The 18,110-nt window shown below is 42.1% G+C and overlaps 1 protein-coding gene across 2 annotated transcripts in view; it reads right to left on the bottom strand.

Annotated features, from left to right (window-relative positions):
• The window catches only part of ABCB1 (ATP binding cassette subfamily B member 1), a 96,156-nt gene that overhangs the window by 22,704 nt on the left and 55,342 nt on the right, over positions 1-18,110 (bottom strand). For both annotated transcript variants that reach the window (XM_075558459.1, XM_075558458.1), the window contains exons 17-21: positions 17,550-17,696; positions 14,254-14,361; positions 11,064-11,141; positions 8,321-8,404; positions 6,440-6,643 (exon numbers count right to left, since the gene is read on the bottom strand). In XM_075558459.1, the coding sequence (XP_075414574.1) occupies positions 6,440-6,643; positions 8,321-8,404; positions 11,064-11,141; positions 14,254-14,361; positions 17,550-17,696 (621 nt within the window). The remainder of the gene's footprint in view (positions 1-6,439; positions 6,644-8,320; positions 8,405-11,063; positions 11,142-14,253; positions 14,362-17,549; positions 17,697-18,110) is intronic.

Genomic DNA, 18,110 nt, shown 5'->3' with positions numbered 1-18,110 from the left:
TGTTTCCGTTAATAAAGCTTCCCGGCCTGCCTTCCTTTCTCACGTTTGCTTTAGGGTAAATGTTGGCCATTTGATTTCTCACTGTGGATTCTTTAAAGGAATACAGTACTCATACTCATGGATGACACTGCTTATTTCAGAAACCGGTCTAGTCTGTGTTGGAAGGTGACCTCCCGGAGTCACGTCAGCTCCAGATTCAGAGGATATCTTAGAGAGGAAAGTTCAGAGGTTCTTATCATCTCCATCAGGCTGGTAAGTTTGGCTTTTGAAGGGAATTTCAGTGTTTTCTTGTACAATGTTTCTCCCCTTCTGTCTGGGACCTTCAACTGTGCCCCTGACCTGAATGGTACTTGGATAGCAGCTAGTTCTTATGGTCTCAGGAGACTGAAGGCTGGGGCTTGTGTCGATTTTACATATAGTTTTAACATGTGACGTTAATATTTAGTGTTTAATTCATGATTATAGAAGACTATTTGGAAACATTGATAAGACTAAAAAGCTAAAAGTTACATATTGGTATATTTTACATATTTAACTTTAAGATGTTTTTTCTAAGCATATAGAGATTTAGCAAAAATGGGATCAAAGTATTTTTGGTTTTATATTTCCTTTAACCTTAACATGAACACTTTCCAAAGTCATTAAGTATGTATTAATGGGATATTTCATGAGCAATTTAATACTTTCATCATATAAGCGTTCCTCAATTATTGAACAAAGGTTTCAATTCTCTTATTACAGTTTTTCGAATGACATATTCTTGGATATCAATTTTGTCCATTTTGAAGAATTTTCTAAGGAGCTGTTCCTAGAAATGAAATTACTAAATCAAAGATGATAAATCCTTTTTTAAAAGGAGTGATAAGTATTACAGTTTGCTTTCCAGAAAGGCTCTCTCGCTCCATTCCATGTTAACCGCATGTAACGTCCATCAATGTAACGTCTATTAATGTAACGTCCATCAATGTAACATCCATCAAGGCTGCAGGATTTGTACATGCACATCCTTCGACACGTTCTGCAGTCGGGGTCAAGGGTAAGAGTGAACCCTCCTTACTGAGGAAATAGTTAAGGGGGCTAAAACTATGATCTCTTCAAAATAATAGTGTGTGGAAAAAGGAAAACTGAGACTGGTTAACTGACCATCTTTATTGTATGATCTCAGGCATACAATTTTAAAATAAAAATCCCACAACAATCAGTAGAAGTGGAGAGAAAGTAACCGAGCAGTGTGCAGTGCGCTTGTGAAGGCCGAGAAAGAACACAGTTAATGATAGGGCTGGCGGGCTAACTTGAGCAGACGACAGATTAAAGGCCTGTTGTTAAATGCTGCCAAGTTGGCTCTGAACCGTAGTGACCTGTGCCCGACAGAAGGAAGAACTGCCCGGCCCTGCGCCTGAGCCCAGTGCAGCTTCGGCGTCCATCCATCTCATGGAGGGCCTTCCTCTTTTTGCCTTGCCCTCCACTTTACAAAACAGGAGGTCTTTCTCCAGGGACTGGTCTCTCCGGACAAAATATGTAAGATGAAGTCTTGCCATCCTTACCTCGAAGAAGCATTCTGGCCTTAAAGAGCTAAGATTCTTGTTATCAAGATGTTTCTTGCTTCTCAGGAAAATGTCTACGTAGATTTTTTAAATTACATATTAGTCTGTCACTTATAAATATAGTCTGACCTATGAAAACGCTAGGGAGTGTGCAGTTCTCCTCTAACAAAGGGTCACCATGAGTCGGAATTGAATCAATGGCACTAGTTTGGTTGTTTTTGTTTATAAATGGTCTGTATATAACATGTTCTCAGGTGCTGTCCAGTCGATTTTCAACTCACAGCAGCTCCATGTGACAGAGTCGGACTGTCCCACAGGGTTGCCTTGGCTGGAATCTTTAGGAGAACGGATCATCACCTCTTTCTCACATGCAGCTGCTAGATGGATTGGAACCATTGGCCTTTTGGTGAGCGACTGAGAGCTCAGCCACTGTGCCACCAGATGCCTGTTGTCAGGCCAACTTCTAACTCACGAGACCCTGTAGGACAGAGAAGAACTGGCTCATAGGGTTTCAAGGCTGTAAGTCTCCTCTCTCCTTCACAGGGCAGCTAGTCTAGGTGGTTCGCAGCTGAATGCTTCACCATTGTGCCAACTCATGTCACCAAAAACCACTAAATATTCAAAAACCAAACCGCTGCCATGGAGTTGATTTTGATTCATAGGGACCCCACAGAGGACAGTGTAGTACCGTGCCTTTGAGCTTCTGAGACTGAAAATGTTTATGGGACCCCAAAGCCTTGTATGTCTCCTTTGGAATAGCTGGTGGTTTTGAACTGCCAGCCTTGTGGTTAATAGTTCAACTTAAAACCCACTATACTACAGGAGTCCTAAAGTCAAGTTAGTGCTAGTGATATTAAGGGGCCATCCTATTTCATAGCATAAAGGGAACATACAACAGAGATGCAGCAATGCAAAGATGAGATCTCAGCCCCCAGCGGTTACTATATATAAACCGCAGAGCCAAGGAGCCCCAACTACCCGTGTCTCACTCTCTTCATCTTGAAAATGTAGAGGTGGGCAGGCTACATAAGCTCTAATGTCTTTTTTAAAACTCTGTGATTCTAGATATTATTGTTATTGTTTAAGATGCTCTTCTTGCTTTTTACTGGTTGGAATTGATTCTAACAAGCACATGGTAAAGGCAGAGTGACCTACAGCCTATAAATCATGAACACAAAATCCTACTTAGTTTTCACATGATTCTCTACAAAAACTTACCTAAAAAAACAAAACATAAAATGTTTTGGAAATGTTGATGGCAACACATGTCCAAGTGTGCTTAATACAATTGAATGAGATTGTCATAAGATTTGTCAGAGTCCCCCCCAAGAAAATGATTAATAAACAAAACAGAACATATTCTCTTCCTCAGGCTCTTACTCTATTACCAAAAGCTAATTATAAAGACAGAATCGCTCAGATCCAATTGATGTTCAAATACTTTATAAGATTCTTTACATATTATGAAAATAACACATACTCATTTTAGAAAAATCCTAAGCAATCAGACACTTACGAGGAAAAAAACTTGCTTTTAGTAAAAAACACCACAAAGGTAATCCTTACTTAGATATGTTAGACGTACTTACAACTCTTGGTAAATAAAAAAGTAAATAGAAAAAGATTTTCTGGATTAGTAAGAAAATTCAACAAACTCTAACAGTGTTTGTTGAAGAAAACAGAAATACACTGCATTTCAGCGTAACTGCTTTAAAAAGTATTTTCTGTGCATCATCATTGAAGGCAAGAATATATTATTCATAACATGTTTGTAAATACAGTCCCTTTTTAATGTGTATAAAGCCCAATAAAAGTGACAGGGCCTTTAACTCACAGATTGTGCTTAGTGAGTAAAACATTATAATCATTTCACAATTAGACTCTTCCCCTCATCTCACAATGAAGTAATTAGGAAGGGGATTGATTAGCTCCCTACATCCTCACAGCTTCATTTATTCCAAGAGTTTTAAGTGGAGACTCAATAACTACTGAGAGAGAGAACTTCTTTCTGGAAAAGAAATAAATGGCATAGAACTTCCCTCAGAAACGTATGCATTGAATGACTTTGAAGAAAAGAAAATACATATTCACATTTCTAGGGTGGGAAACAAATAAATCTCCTTTATCTTCCTACCCTCAAATAAATTGGAGTTTGATTTATGACTTTCATTTCCTAAAATGAAAAAATATCCCCTTTGTTGACATGCTGATTCACCCATAATAACGTGACCATCAAGAGCAGACTGGGGATCACATGCGGGCTGTGGCCTCACAGCGTCCCGAACCCGGAGCCCACCCTGTTCCTCTGTGGGAAAACTGATCGACGGACGGGGTTGTTTGAGGACGGAAGGTAGACCATGAATTAATAAATGATAAAGAAAAAAGAATGAAAAAGCAAGTGTTGAGAGATGGCAGGAATGAAGTCGAGTGCCAGAGAAGGGCTCTCTGAAGAAGTAAAGACTGAACAGGTCATGGGAAGAGCCGAGTGAATCAGCAAGTCAGACTCTGAACGGAAGAAGCAGCAGGGACCAGAGAGGGTGGGGATGGGAAAGCACTGATACACGGCAGCAGCTGGAGGTCGCCAGGGGCTAGAACAAGCAGTGGTATAAGCCAAGGGGAAAGGTTAGGTTTTATTCCAAGTGTGACCAGAAACACTGCTGCAGAGTATTACATAGGGAGTACCAACTTCTGATTTATTCTTTAAGAGATCGGTCTGGCTAGTGTAAGAAAAATGTAGAATTTAAGTGGACAAGCATGGGAAGAGTGGAAGCTGGGCGACCAGTGAGGGGTGTTCTTGCATGAATTTGGTCTCTTGTCCTCTCTGAACCTCAGATCTTAGTATCTGTGCAACAGGAATAATTCAGCAGGCTTGCTGAGAGCATTCAATGAGTCCATGTATGTAGAACACGCAGGATCCCTAGCATATAAATACTCAATAGTAACAGAAGGACGATGACCAAATGGAGGATGATTTTCAATATTACACGGACTAGTCAGTGCACTTTCCCGACCCACCGAACCCTCTCAGGAAGCAGAGCACCACGAAGCAGAGCACTGATCACCCACCTGAACCTGACTCAGAGAATCTGCCATAGCCATCTAGCAGGGAAGCAAATAAGCCCACATGGAAGAAGCACACCAGCCTGTGAGATCATGAGGTGTCAACAGGATCAGGTAACAGGATCAAAAGATCCAAAATAACCATATCAATGTGAAAGAGTGGGATTGGGGTAGAAACCCAAAGCCCATCTGTAGATGATTGGACATCCCCCTACAGAAGAGTTACAAGGAAGGGTCGGTTCAACCAGGGTGCAGGACAGCACCAACAAAACACACATCATTCCTCTGATTCCTGAATGCTTCCTCCCCCACTACCATGACCCAGTTCTACCTTACAAACCCGGCTAGACTGGAGAACACACATTGGTGCAGACAGAAAAGAGCTCTGGACACATGGAATTCAGGACAGATAACCCCCTAGGGAACAGTAGTGGGGGTAGCAATATCCTGAGGGTAGGGGGATGGTCAGGGAGGGAAAAGGGGAGAAAGGGGGAACCCATTACAAGATTGGATATATACGCCCCGCCCCAAAGGGGATGAATAACAGAAATGTGGGTGAAAGAAGACAAAGGACAGTGTATGACACAAAATAGCAACAATAATACATAATTGATCAAGGGTTCACAAGGGTAGGAAGGGAGGAGGGAGGAGAAAACAAGAGTAGTTCCTACCAAGAGCTCAAGCAGAAAGAAAATGTTTTGGAAATGTTGATGGCAACATATGTACAAGTGTGCTTAATACAATCGAATGACAGATTGTTATAAGATTTGTAAGAGCCCCCCCAATAAAATGATGAATAAAAAAGGAATTCTGCTGTATTCACCCACATCCACGTGCCCCCGCCCTCCCGCTCTTCTGTAGAACTCCGTGTTCTAAGTCCAGTCCACCAACTCAAAAGTGCAGCCTAGGGTTTGCAACGAACCAGCCTAGAGTCAACCATCTTCTTCCTATAAACAGCTTCCTTCCTATCAAATGATTCCTTTCTAGGACATTTAAAACTATCATTCAAAAATGATATTATTAAACAGTAATGTTTTTCTTTTTTGATATTTTGTCCAACACTTTCCCACCTCCTCCTGGTAAGAGCCTGGCAAGAACAAAACACAAAGTGCAGTGTTAATTGAAGTTATTGGTCACAGGGTGTGGCCCTGGCAGGGGCCAAATCTATCTGGGCCAGCTCACTAGATCCTCGTGGGCCCCCATCACCCTGCTATCTCTCCCAGACCAGGTCTCTAAGCACAGTCAGCGCAGCTTCACGTGAAGTCAGGCAGTAAGAGATGAAATGGTTGGAATTAGAAAGGACTTTCTTGAAAGCCAAGTAAGGAGCTAAGAGGATCTTGGCTCTAAGGAGGAAGGAGGCAGTTACTTTCTTCCCGTGAGGTTCCTCTCCCAGAGGCAAAACACCTCAGATGACACCCGACCTACTGAAAGCTAAAGCCACAATGGGGGTGGGGGTGGGGGTGGGGTCGAGCCTGTCTGACCTCTCCTTTGCAATGATACACATTTGTGATATGAGAATATACTCTGCAACAGCAGACTTCTCCAAATCCCAACTGAAACGTGGAAGCAAGGAAAAAGGGAAGGTCAGGGTAAAGGAAATATCTGAAAGCAAAAGACATGCTAAAACGAAAGCAGTTGTCAGTCTGTCAACCTGAGGATTGGTTCTGTTCATTTTCTCCAGTTTCTAGTGTGCTGGGCAAGCATAAGATAAGATTGCTTTGCGGAATGGTTCTGAAAACCTTCTCAGCACATCAGTGCTGGTGAGTAACTGAACCACACTGACCTGTTTCAGTCCGTGAACTACTTAGCCAGCTGTCACATCCTGGTTGACTCACCTTCCCAGCGCCTTCTAGCTCTTTCTTATCTTTCAGTGCATGTCCAGAGAGCATTTTCATTTCAATTACTCCTGCTATGGCAATGATGGGCACAAGTGCTAAGAGTAAAAGTGTCAGTTGCCAGCCATAGATCAGGGATATAACAATGCCTGTCCCAAGGTTGGCTATATTCTGGGTTATTACGGCAAGCCTGGACCCAGTAGCCTGCAAAACAAACAAAAACAAATTAGAATGACATTGTTGTATTTTTAAAAAACATTTTATTAGGGGATCATACAACTCTTATCACAATCCATACATATACATACACACACTGTATAAAGCACATCTGTAAATTCTTTGCCCTAATCATTTTCAAAGCATTTGCTCTCCACTTAAGCCCTTTGCATCAGGTTCATGAAAATCTATATATTAAATACCTCCTAAGACATGAGTTAAAAAGTAAAGGCTTACTTGGAAGGGGTTTTCTGGGCTTCTAAAATAATTTTTTTTCTTAACTTCAGAATAAATTCTGAAAGCACAGATCATTAATCCAGAGCTCAACGATATTTCTATCTCCTCTGATTTTCTATTACCAAATAAAGTCTTTCTTTATAAATCAAAGTGCAATCACTAATGCAAGTTCTGCAAATTAGGGAGGCAAAAGGGTCATTTAACCACACTAAACTGCGAGGAGTGAAAATTCCCAGTGTTAGGTAGGTATTTACTGATGTTGGCGGTGTGATTATTTGCTAATCTCTCAAGCTCTGATTCTTGGCAACACTATGTACAGCAGAAAAAGCAGTGCCTAATCCCCTGCCATTCTCATGACCATTTAGTCCATTGTGCAGGTAATTGTAACAACCCATCTTATTTTGAGTTTCTTTCATATTCACTGGCTTTCTATTTTATCAAATATTATGTCTTTCATTGTTTTTCTTTATGATGTGTCTGAAGGTAAGCAAGCCAAAATCTTGCCACTCTCAGTACTAAGGAACGTTCTCGTTCTATTTCTTGTAAGACTGACTTGTTCATTCTTCTAGAAGTTCATGACATACTCAATATTCTTTTTCACTTTCCAGCACTTGAATCCAAATGGATGATTAAAAACACCATTTTTGGATCAGGCACACTTTGGTCATCATTGTGACATCTCTGCTGTCTTAACACTTTAAAGAGATTCAGCCAATGAATGCTGTATGCCATTTGATTATTTTTGGCTACTGTCTGTACACATTGTTAAGTGAAGTAGAGAGAACTTGATAATTCCAGTCCCCCTCGATTTATCGTAATGTTGTTGGTTAGTCCAGTTGTGAAGATTTCCTCAGTAAGTTCTTCACGTAGTCTTCATTTTTGGCAAACAAAGTTGTGTCATCTTCCAATCCTGATGCCATGTCTTCTTCCTAAAGTCCAGCTTCATAGATTATTTTTCCATAAGCAGGCTGACTAAGTAGTTTAAAGCTACAACTGCACGGCTCATCTCTTCCAATTTTAAACCATGAAACATCCCTTTGTTCTGCTGAAAGGCATGTCCCTTGATCAATGGTCAGTAGCACATCCAATTTTCTATTAATCAAGCATTAAAATAGACTGATCTTGCATGGTAAGCTGATTAATACTTCTTACTCTGAATAATTATTCTTTTACTTGCTAATGGATGAATAGCTGTGAAAATAACTAAAGAGAACTTAAAATGTCATTTTTACAGTCTACAGTATTTTACATTTAAATAGTTGACATTCTGGCCATATACCATGTGATAGAATCTGAAGCTTAAATTCTATTTACTGTTTTCTTAAAGCTGATGAGCCCTAACAACTGTGATGAACAATAGTTTCACCCTGAGGTTCAACGTGGCCAATCAGGACAAACACCAACAGCCAAGGCGAAGCTGGTACGCACCCCTTTCACTTGAGCAGCGTCATTGGCGAGCCTCGTGGTTAAGGCTCCGGTAGTGTTTTTAGGGTCATCAAACCAGCTTACATCCTGTGAAGCAGGAAGAGATTTTTATTATCATAAAGCCATATTTATAAAACTCTGACTTCTACGAGGCAGTGACGGGGCAAGTTTTACCGCTGTGTCCGCTGCACTTTTTAAGCACCGAGGAACCGATACAGATTAGGGACTCCGTGGGTTTTTGAACATCTCAAAAATAGATAAATTCACTTGACAAAATTTTTCTGAATGCCTAACTTGCGCTTCAGGCATGGTTTCAAACCTGTTCAATCTACACAACAGGGAACAATAGAGACAACAACAATAACAAAAGACAACAACAATGCTGCTGCTTTCAAGAACCATGGAGTGTAGTGATTAGAAGCAGAGGAACACATAAATCTATCGCGTCAGGAGGAAGTGCTCCGAAGAAAAAGAGAACAGGGAACAAAGGAAAAATAAGCAGTGAGCGATGGGGCTGTTTTACAGGTTCAGAAGGGGACAAAGAGGCCCTCCCAGAGTGACCTCTGACCAAAGACTGAGAGGGAAGAAAGGGATAGTGAGAATATAAGGTTTTTTTTTTTTAAAGCTGAGGCAAAGCACTCTAGATTTGTACTTCCACTAGAAAGAAACGCCTACAAGGATGCTGCTGGGCTAAAAATGGACACGTGTGCGTGGTCTTTTGGGAAACTGTGATGACTCCAGATTCCCCTAGAGAGCTGGGTAGCGTAGCTTTTGAAAAGCCTTAGGCAGAGGGATATCATCTAAGTTTTATTTAGAACGATGACTGGCTGCACTGAGGTGAACAAACTGGATTGGGGCAGTGAGATAGGTAAGAGGCTACTGTGATATCATAATAGTAAACAGAGAAGGAAAAAGAAAATCCAGCTACCACTTACTGACAAGAGGGAGACAAGGGTAAGGAGCAAGCCCTGTAGGAAGGAGAAAATTGAAAATTCAGTTCTGAGACTATGAGGTATGACGTGCTTATTGGACATTTAACAGGTTGAATAAGCAGTTAGATAACTTTAGTTCATGGTAGAAAAAATGAATTGGGTTGAAAACAAATCAATAAAAGCAACCCAGAGAAAACGTAATATCCAACACAAAATATTAACATCTAAGTAATTGTAAAATATAGAAATTCTAACAAGTTTGTGAAGCAGAAGTACAAATGGATGCCTGTTATAAACCAACCATGGCCTAAGAAGCCATCAGAACTGGGGATCGGTGCTCAAACAGTAGCTTTGTCCCTCCCCAAATAAGAAAAAATAAAGTATGATAATTTATCGTAGTATGCATCAATTTGCTTTTTAATATACTTAACTATTTGTGGGGTGTGTCTTGTCGCCAAATCATAACTTCCTTGAAGGCAGGGGTTATTCACGTTGGAGTGATTGACAATATTTAGTGCTATCTTTTGCAAGCAGAACGAACTTAATAGGTGTTTGCTGTACTTCCTAATTTATGGAAATGGCCTTATACAAATCATTAGCTCATCTGCCGATGTGTAATGAACCTAGGAGCTAGCCTTGAGGTTGGTAATGGGACATTTGGCCCCGGACCAGGGTTGATCTGGAACCCAAGTGGAATCTCAACTATAAATAAAGTTTGACCTGAGCATTCTCTGATAAGATCCCCATTAGGTAGTGGTCTCTCACCCATCGGACTGAGTCCTGGTTCTGTGGAACATTAGCTAGCAGGCCCCATAAATATGAAGGGGACTTCAAAAACCTCATGGAAAAATGGAATGAGAAGATCATGGAATTTTCCTACAAACTTTTTGAAGCCCCTTCCAATGTCGTCTTTTTGGGTGGTGGTTGTAGGAATGGGGAAGGAGGAAAGGCACAGAGGGAGCTTGCCATTCACTGTCGGCAAGTCCATTTCAAACCATAGTGACCCCACAGAACTGCCCGGTGGGTTCCGAGACTGTCAGTCTTTAGGAAATTATTTTTACCAATGACACATCAAAGGGTTAAATACAAAAAGAGACAGTCAGTCTCCACAGGAGTAGAGAGCCCCATTTTTCTGAGCAGCAACTAGTGGTTTCAAGTAGCCCACTGTGTAACCCTCTGTGCCACCAAAGTTCCCTGGCCGCTGTCTAGAATCCTCATTCAGAAACCTTCTTAGCCAGAGTTCAAGCACCACCAACATGCCTGGACATCCTCCTGGAGCTTCACTGTATTCACTGGCAAGTCGTTACTGGGAAATATGGGAGGCATTCCATTCATCATTATCAGCGAGTGATATTGTGGCTGATATGAGTTCATCAGTGTAACCCAGCAAAGAAACTGAGCAATAAGGAAACGGCCACAGGGATCAGTTCTGGCATGGAGAAAGATAGGGCCCCGAGTTCATTCCTTGGTGGGAAGAGACAGTATGTCCTGGGTAGTCCAGGGGAAAGAAGAGAGAGAGAAGGAAGAGAGAGATGAGAGATACTGAGGATCACTTCTGCTTACTCTCCCTAGGGCTACCCAGGAAGCTCCGTTTGACTCCCAGGGATCAGATCGTTCCCTGTGTTCATCACAGCAAACAGCCAGCCAGTTTCAGCACGAACCTGGATTGAGGGACATGGGGGGCTTGCTAGTTGCCACTGGGGGAAAGGCTACTAAGACAAGGTTTCATGACCTGAGCAACTCGGTAGTGTCACCTCGACCTGGTCCACGTAGAACTGGGGATCCCTCATACCCGGCACACTCAACAGACTTACCTGTCTCAGCATGGATTTGAAAACCATGTACCGAAGCCGCTTGGTGAGGATCTCTCCGGCTTTGCCAAATGTGAAGCCCTGGCAAGAAGAGAACAGCTTGAGTCGGCAGGGTTCCCACGGTTAGGTGCGTGTCTATGCCTGCACCCACGGCGGAAAGTTGAATCTGAGGCGGACGTGCATCGTCAGGCTTCAGTGAGTTGGAGGACTAGCTGAGATTTATGAGTAAACGTGCTGCTTTATCCCTACTCCTACTTAGTGTCCCAAGGAACCAGAGTCTGGCATTCAGGAAACTAGAAGCGTCCCCAGGGGGGCGTATCATGAGTGCGTGGCTATCCTATGTCTATTAGATACGCCAAAACCGGCTGCTTGTAGGGAAAAGCCACTGGGCCCGAGGTCGACTCTGGGACTGTGTGGACAAGTGGTGCACATGGTCACCCCAGCCATAAGTACACAAAGAACGAAGATGTCTATGCTTGGCTTTCAAGCTCACAAAGAGAAGAAGCAAACTGGGCTGAGGAAGAAGGCTTTCTGAGCAAGAATTTCTTTGCTTTCCCTCTCTATTCCATGAAAATCCAGTCTGTGTCTGGAAAGGGAGTTATAGGGAAAACACACACACACACAGTAAGATATGAGTGTGGACAACCTGCAGTGTGCTGCCCCATTGGACCACATCTGGGGAGGAAGAACTGAGCCCCTTCCCACAAAATTAGATGCAGGACTAGGTAAGAGCAGTTCCTCCTTCCTTCTGGACCCTGGCAAGCAGTCGTTTGTGTGTGCGGCCTGCTTATCATGGCATGAGGAGAGGAGAGTGGGGACGGCTGTATGGCTCTCAGAATGCTTCCCCCAGAGAAGCGGAGCAGGGCCACCCTGTCTGTTCTGGATATTCTCTGAGAGACGGGGAAGAAACACAGGCAAAGAGTACAGCAAGGAAAGAGCTGACTCTTGTAAGTGGTTCTGTGGTCCTGGCAAAGGGGAGAGCTAGGTAGGGATCACGTGAGTAAGCCAGAGGAAGCCGTGGGCCCCGCAGGTTGCCTGCATGCATCAGGAGAGGGGAGCAGACAATGTCCACCGACAGCATCCTTCTGCCCAATCCTATACTGTATGAAGCCTCTCTGTGTTCAAGGAGGGAGGGGACTCTCGCACTTTATTGAGACTAATCCTGAAATTACCACTGTGACGAAGTCTTCTTGGAAATGATCAACGTATGGTTCCTGTTCATAAGCAGGATGAATGTGACATAGCTTGCCTCACACCAAAAGTAGATGCGCTGCTGTAGACTCAATTCCATCTCACAGCGACCTTTAGGGCAGGGTAGAACTGCTCCTCTAAGTTTCTGAGCTGTAACTCTCTTAGGGAGTGGAGAGCCTCATCTTTCTCCAGAGCAGCAACTAGTGGTTTCAAACTGCCGAACTTGTGGTTAACAGCCCAATATATAACCATCTATTATTTTTAAAGAAGTGTTTAATCTGTACCAGATGCCATACTTGACAAATATTATTATCATTACATCTTTTTTATGAGCTTATACAAAAACAACAACAACACTGTAATTGTCACTTGATAGAAGACGAGAGTAGTTGGTCAGTTGCTGAAGGTCGCAGCTCTTACTGCGGCAGAATTGGAATCTGGGTCTAATAATAATCCTAATCAGCTGGGTCTAATAATAATCCTAATCTGGGTCTAATAATAATCCTAATCAGGCTGGGGACTCACAGGCTGAGTTTCTCATCCCCCATTAAGCTCTCTCTGCCCACCAGTCCCTGTCTCTAAAATGAGGGGTTGGGCATTCAAACAATATCTCTGGACATGATGTCATCTCTAGAATTCAGAATCTTTGTTCCCATCTCAGTTTGCCAGACAACTCATTTTCCAGGTCTTCAAAATACCATCAGGTCTGTAAAGGTGCTGCTGCAACATCCTTCACGTCACTAATCCACCTCTCCAAAGTTAAGGACCCAGGTCAGAGCTTCCGCCCCTCGAAATTTCTAACCAACTGCAGCATTGAGCAATCTTTTGTAGCATGGATGACTGGGACGTCAACCATGGCAGCTATGAAAATGTCACGTCATTTCTAAAAGACAGAGCTATATCTTAATTTCCCAATGACATTTTAAGAACTTAGTAAAGGCTTCATTTTTCTTTCACACCTCCTTTATTGTCCAAAATAGTTCATCTATTAAAAAATGTAATGTGTTCTTAGGGAGTGTTAAATAGACTCATTCAGAGTTTTGTATTGTGGTGAGATTTGTGACATTAGCAAATCCGAGTGATCCAGCACTCTCCTATCTGCCGCTCATAGGCCTGTGCCCTTGTCGCATGATCTCTTTTCATCCTTGCAGCCACTCTGAGAAGCAGGTACCACTACTCCTGTTTCACAGACGGGATCAAGGACAAAAGTGAGTGACTAGTGGGGCTGGTCCTTGAACCTCGGTCTCCTGCTGCCTCCACCTGCTACACCTCACAGCACGTGTCCGTTCCTCTGCAATTTCACCGCAGCCAAACCATCGACGAGCCATACACTCGGATTGTTTACAAGTGGTTCATATCATTTTGTTCGGAGGTTGGCATTCTTCCATCATTGACAAGAGCCATTTTTCCCTTAGCCAAAGTTGAAGGATAACAATATTTTTTTCAAAAACAATTTTAAACTCTATGTGACTCATTTACGGGGTCTTGTTTGTTGTTACTTTTAGAAAACAGGGACACGTTTCTTTCAGTATTGAAGTTGACTGGAAATACTTATCTCCAACCTCCCTGGGTTGACCACAAGCCCAGTTTTGGGTCCCACTATTCCTTCTCAGTCACTTACTCGGTCATAATACTCTGTTCCTTTTGATTTTAATCATGTTTCTAGTGGTTTGAAATGAAGGGGGAAGGAAGCAAACAAGGGAGCCAGAGAAAGCAAACTACCTTTGCTTTCAATCCATTAAGGAATCTGGCTGCTAACAGACAAGGTGACAGAGGAGCAAGTCTACCAAAAAGTCAAGGATGTAACCCAAAGCTAAACTCACTGCCATCAAGATGACTGACTCATAGTGACCCAAGAGACATAGGAGACTGCCCCTTCGAGAGTCCAAGCATGGAGAGCACTAGGCCCCAGAGCGCCTTGACATTCTATAGATGCGTATCAATTCCAATGGCATAGGAACACATGCTCCAACATGAAAAGAGTGAAAATGTAGACATTTACCTGAAGGAAAAATGTAATGAAAGAAATAATTCCAAGGATTAGAAACAATACTGAGAATAAGTTACTCTTGCTCCGTCGTGTGATGGGATCGCTAGCTTCTGTAAAAATCTGTAAGAAAATATTCAAAAGATTTCAGTTCCACAGCAGAAGCAACTATTCTGGGTCAGACCCTTTGCCCACCTTGCACAGTGTTCAGCAGTCAAGCCTTAGTGCCCTGATGCCAACCTAAAAGATACCCTCTGTCTGCTTTAACGTCCAAGGAGGAGTCTGTCATTCATACAGCAGAGCCAGTACTTTTTCTGCTTGTATCCTCCTGAAGGAATGCCAGCTACTAGTGCTCTCACATACTGTGCACAGTGGAAGCGAGAACGCATTCTTTTCTCTCCTTTTAGTGGGAAACTACTCTAGAGGGCAATTTGCTGCCTTGCAATGTGGGTATGTAAAACGAACACCAGGTCCCTCCCGGCAAGAAATCTGTGGATGTGATTTTGTTGAATCAGAGCGATGGTCACTCACTCAGCTCCGCCATCTCGTTTCTTTCTTTCCTTTTGATTCTCCGTCTCTTTTTATTTGTGAAGTCAGGGATGACAGACACCATCCCCGGGGCGTTTTGAACGTGTCTATTGCTATCAAGGGTTCTCTGAGCACTGTTTTTCGTGTGCCTTGGTACGTTGTGTTTTCATTCTCATTTGCTTCGAGGAATTCTTTTAATTCATTTTTTGCTTCTTCTATGACTCATTAGTTTTAAAGTATAATATTATTGTTTCCATTTATTTGATTTCCACCACCAGCCCGATCTTACTATCAGAGTTTTCTAATATTAAACCAATGTGGTCTGAGAGAATGCTCTGTAGCGTTTTAGTGTTCTTAAATTTGTTGATGCTTACTTTGTGTCCCTGCATAGAATCTATTCTAAAGAACGTTCTCTATGTTGGAAAGGATACACAGGGTGCTATTGTGCTATGGTTACATCCTTCCTTATTCATTATTCTGTTTTATCAGAAGTTACCATCATTTTACATAGAAGGAAACCAAATCCCAGACAGCCTAACTCCTTTAAGGTAAGGTAGTTCACAATGAGGGTCCCAGAATATAAACAATCTGATCCAGAGCCCACATTATTGGCCACTTTCGGACACATCTTCAAAGAGGCAGCTGCCTGGTCACCCACCCAATATAGAGGAGCGAAGGCTCACATTCCTGATTATCTACTTCTAGACTTCATTGCTATATGAGAGAAACACAACATCCAAAAATTAAGCTTTTGTGACAGACAAGTTCAACTCTTCAACAAGACAAACATTTCCATGGAAAAGTGGATAGAGGACATGAACAAACACGGCCAAAGAAGACATTCTGGTGGCCAACGAACAAGCGTAGACATGCTCGCGGTCATGCCACCCACCGCGTCCAGTCTCCTACGGGACTCGGTGCGATTGTTCCTTAGGATTTCGGAGACTGGGAATCTTTCAGGGAACAAGTAGCCGCATTTTCCCCTGTGGAATAGCTGGTGGGCTCCAACTGTCACCCTTGCGGTTAGCAACCCCACATAGAGCCATTGGATGCCGTGGCTCCTTCAGTAGCCATTCGAAAGCTACAAACCCAAACAACACAGACAGACCGTCTCACTTCAGAATTAATAGCGAAGTTAAAAAAACAAATCAATAGGGACAGCAAGTAGGATATGGTTTTGTCAAGGGGGGTATCTCGGTGTATACAGTGTGTGGTGGGAAGTGGTAAAAGGGAGCTGATGTCAAAGAGTTCAGGAAGGGAAAGAATGTTTATTTATTTTTATTGAAATATTTTATTGGGGGCTCTTGCCGCTCTTATAACAATCCATACGCAATCGCATCAAGCACTCTTGTACATGTGTTGCCATCACTATTTTCTATTGAGTCCTTAGGATCAGCTCTTTTATTCCCTCCCTACCCCCTGGAAAAGAATGTTTTGAAACTGATTGTGTTAGCAATTGTACAATACTGCTTGATGTGATTGGACTATGGAATGATACGGTATCTGTATTAACTCCCAATAAAATGGTTTTGGAAAAAGAGAAAACAATAAACACTGGTAATGGTGTGGGGAGATTAGTATCCTCACACCCTCGTAAACCAAATAAACTTCACTGCCCTTAAGCCGATTCTAACTCATAACGATGCTGTCCATCGGGCAGAGTAGAACTGCCTCTGTGGGTTTCTAAAACTGTTTCTGTTTACAGGAGTAAAAGCCTCTCTCTCCCCCACAGAGTGGCTGGTGGTTTTGAACCGCTGACCTTGAGGTTCGCAGCTCAACACATAACCCAGCTTCTTTCATACACTCCTAGTGGTATTGTGATATGGTGAAACCACTGTGAAAAGCAGTGTGACACTTCCTTAGAAAGGTAGAACTAGCAATACCATGTGACCAAGCAATTCCACTATAAGGTAAATATCCTAGGGAAGAGTCACGACACAAGCAGCCATAAGAGCACACCCCTGTTAGTCACAGTATTATTTGTAAAGTTAGAAACAATCTAAATACTTAGCAGCAAATGAGTAAATAAAAACAATTACCAGGAGAAACCTAACCCCTAACCCTAACTCCAACCCTAACCCTAACCATAACCCTAACACTAACCATTAACCCTAACACCTAACCCTACCCAAAAAAAAAAAACAAAAAACAATTACCAGGCTCTTTATTGGTAAGATAGACTATTAGGCCCCCTAGCCCACGGCCCTAAGTCACCCTTCAGGTCTATAACTGCACTCACCCCAATGACTCAATCATCCGCCAAACCGCAGACAGGTTTCTAGGGTAAACAGTAGCACTAGCGAGGTGCACACTCCACAGAACAATCACCCGCACACATCAACAGGGCAGCACTTACCAAGGCCACATTGGGAAGATAGAAACGGTTAGAAAAGAAGCAGCGTCGAGGACAGGAAACACAAGGAATACAGAGGAATGAGTGATGTTACCTTGTAGGGATTACAATCAATAGCAGGAAACAAAATGTGTGCGAACTGCTGAATGGAACACTTCCGTGCTTTGTAAACTTTCACCCCATTCACCATAAAAAAATAAAAACCCAAACCAAAAAAAAAAAAAAAACCACACCAATTTACTGCCTGTACAAAAGGACGTCCAAAAATCAGCTTTCCTATCACAAACCAGAAATCTATTCTTACATCTCCAAGCTTCCTACTTTCAAAGAAAAGATAAGAATTTTTGTACTTTTGGTACACAGTCACCAATATTTCATACTTTGGTCAAAATTCTCACATGAATTTAAGTAAATGAACCTAAATACTTACTCCGATAATCCTGGAAAATATTACTGAGAACGCTGGTTGCAGACCTCCATTCACAATGGCACAAAATATACCAACCACAAAATAAGGCCATTCAGTTGCATTCAGTTTTAGAATTCTCCAAAAGGAAACAGGTGGTACATTTTCATCCTGGAAAATAAAAAATATTGCAATAGATTAAAAATAATTGATAATTTATTTTAAGATATACTTCTTCAACATGTGGAAAAATAAGTTTAAATGCAGATAACCAAATCCCGTTTCCTAATCAATTAATGGCTATTTAGCCTCAAATAAAGGTGTTAGTGGAGTCATGACTCTTTCATTTTTTTAATCGATAAGAGTGTTTCCCCAAACATTTAACTCTTTCTGGCATTTGGAAGGTGATAATATTTCCAAGTGGGGATAAACGGAAGAAGACACGATATTTTGGACCCATTAGAATCTCTTCACATGACAAATTCTAATTCTAAAATGCTTGTCCAAAATAAGATCACTTTCTAAAATTCTAAGCTGATTCTGAATCTTGAGTTTTTGTGCATTGGTTATTCTGAAAGATAGGAC

Source organism: Tenrec ecaudatus, chromosome 9 (genome assembly GCF_050624435.1).
Source record: "Tenrec ecaudatus isolate mTenEca1 chromosome 9, mTenEca1.hap1, whole genome shotgun sequence".
In the NCBI taxonomy this organism is placed as follows: Eukaryota; Metazoa; Chordata; class Mammalia; order Afrosoricida; family Tenrecidae; genus Tenrec; species Tenrec ecaudatus.
The sequence above is the reverse complement of the archived record's forward strand: the minus strand, read 5'-3'. Positions and strand labels throughout refer to the sequence as shown.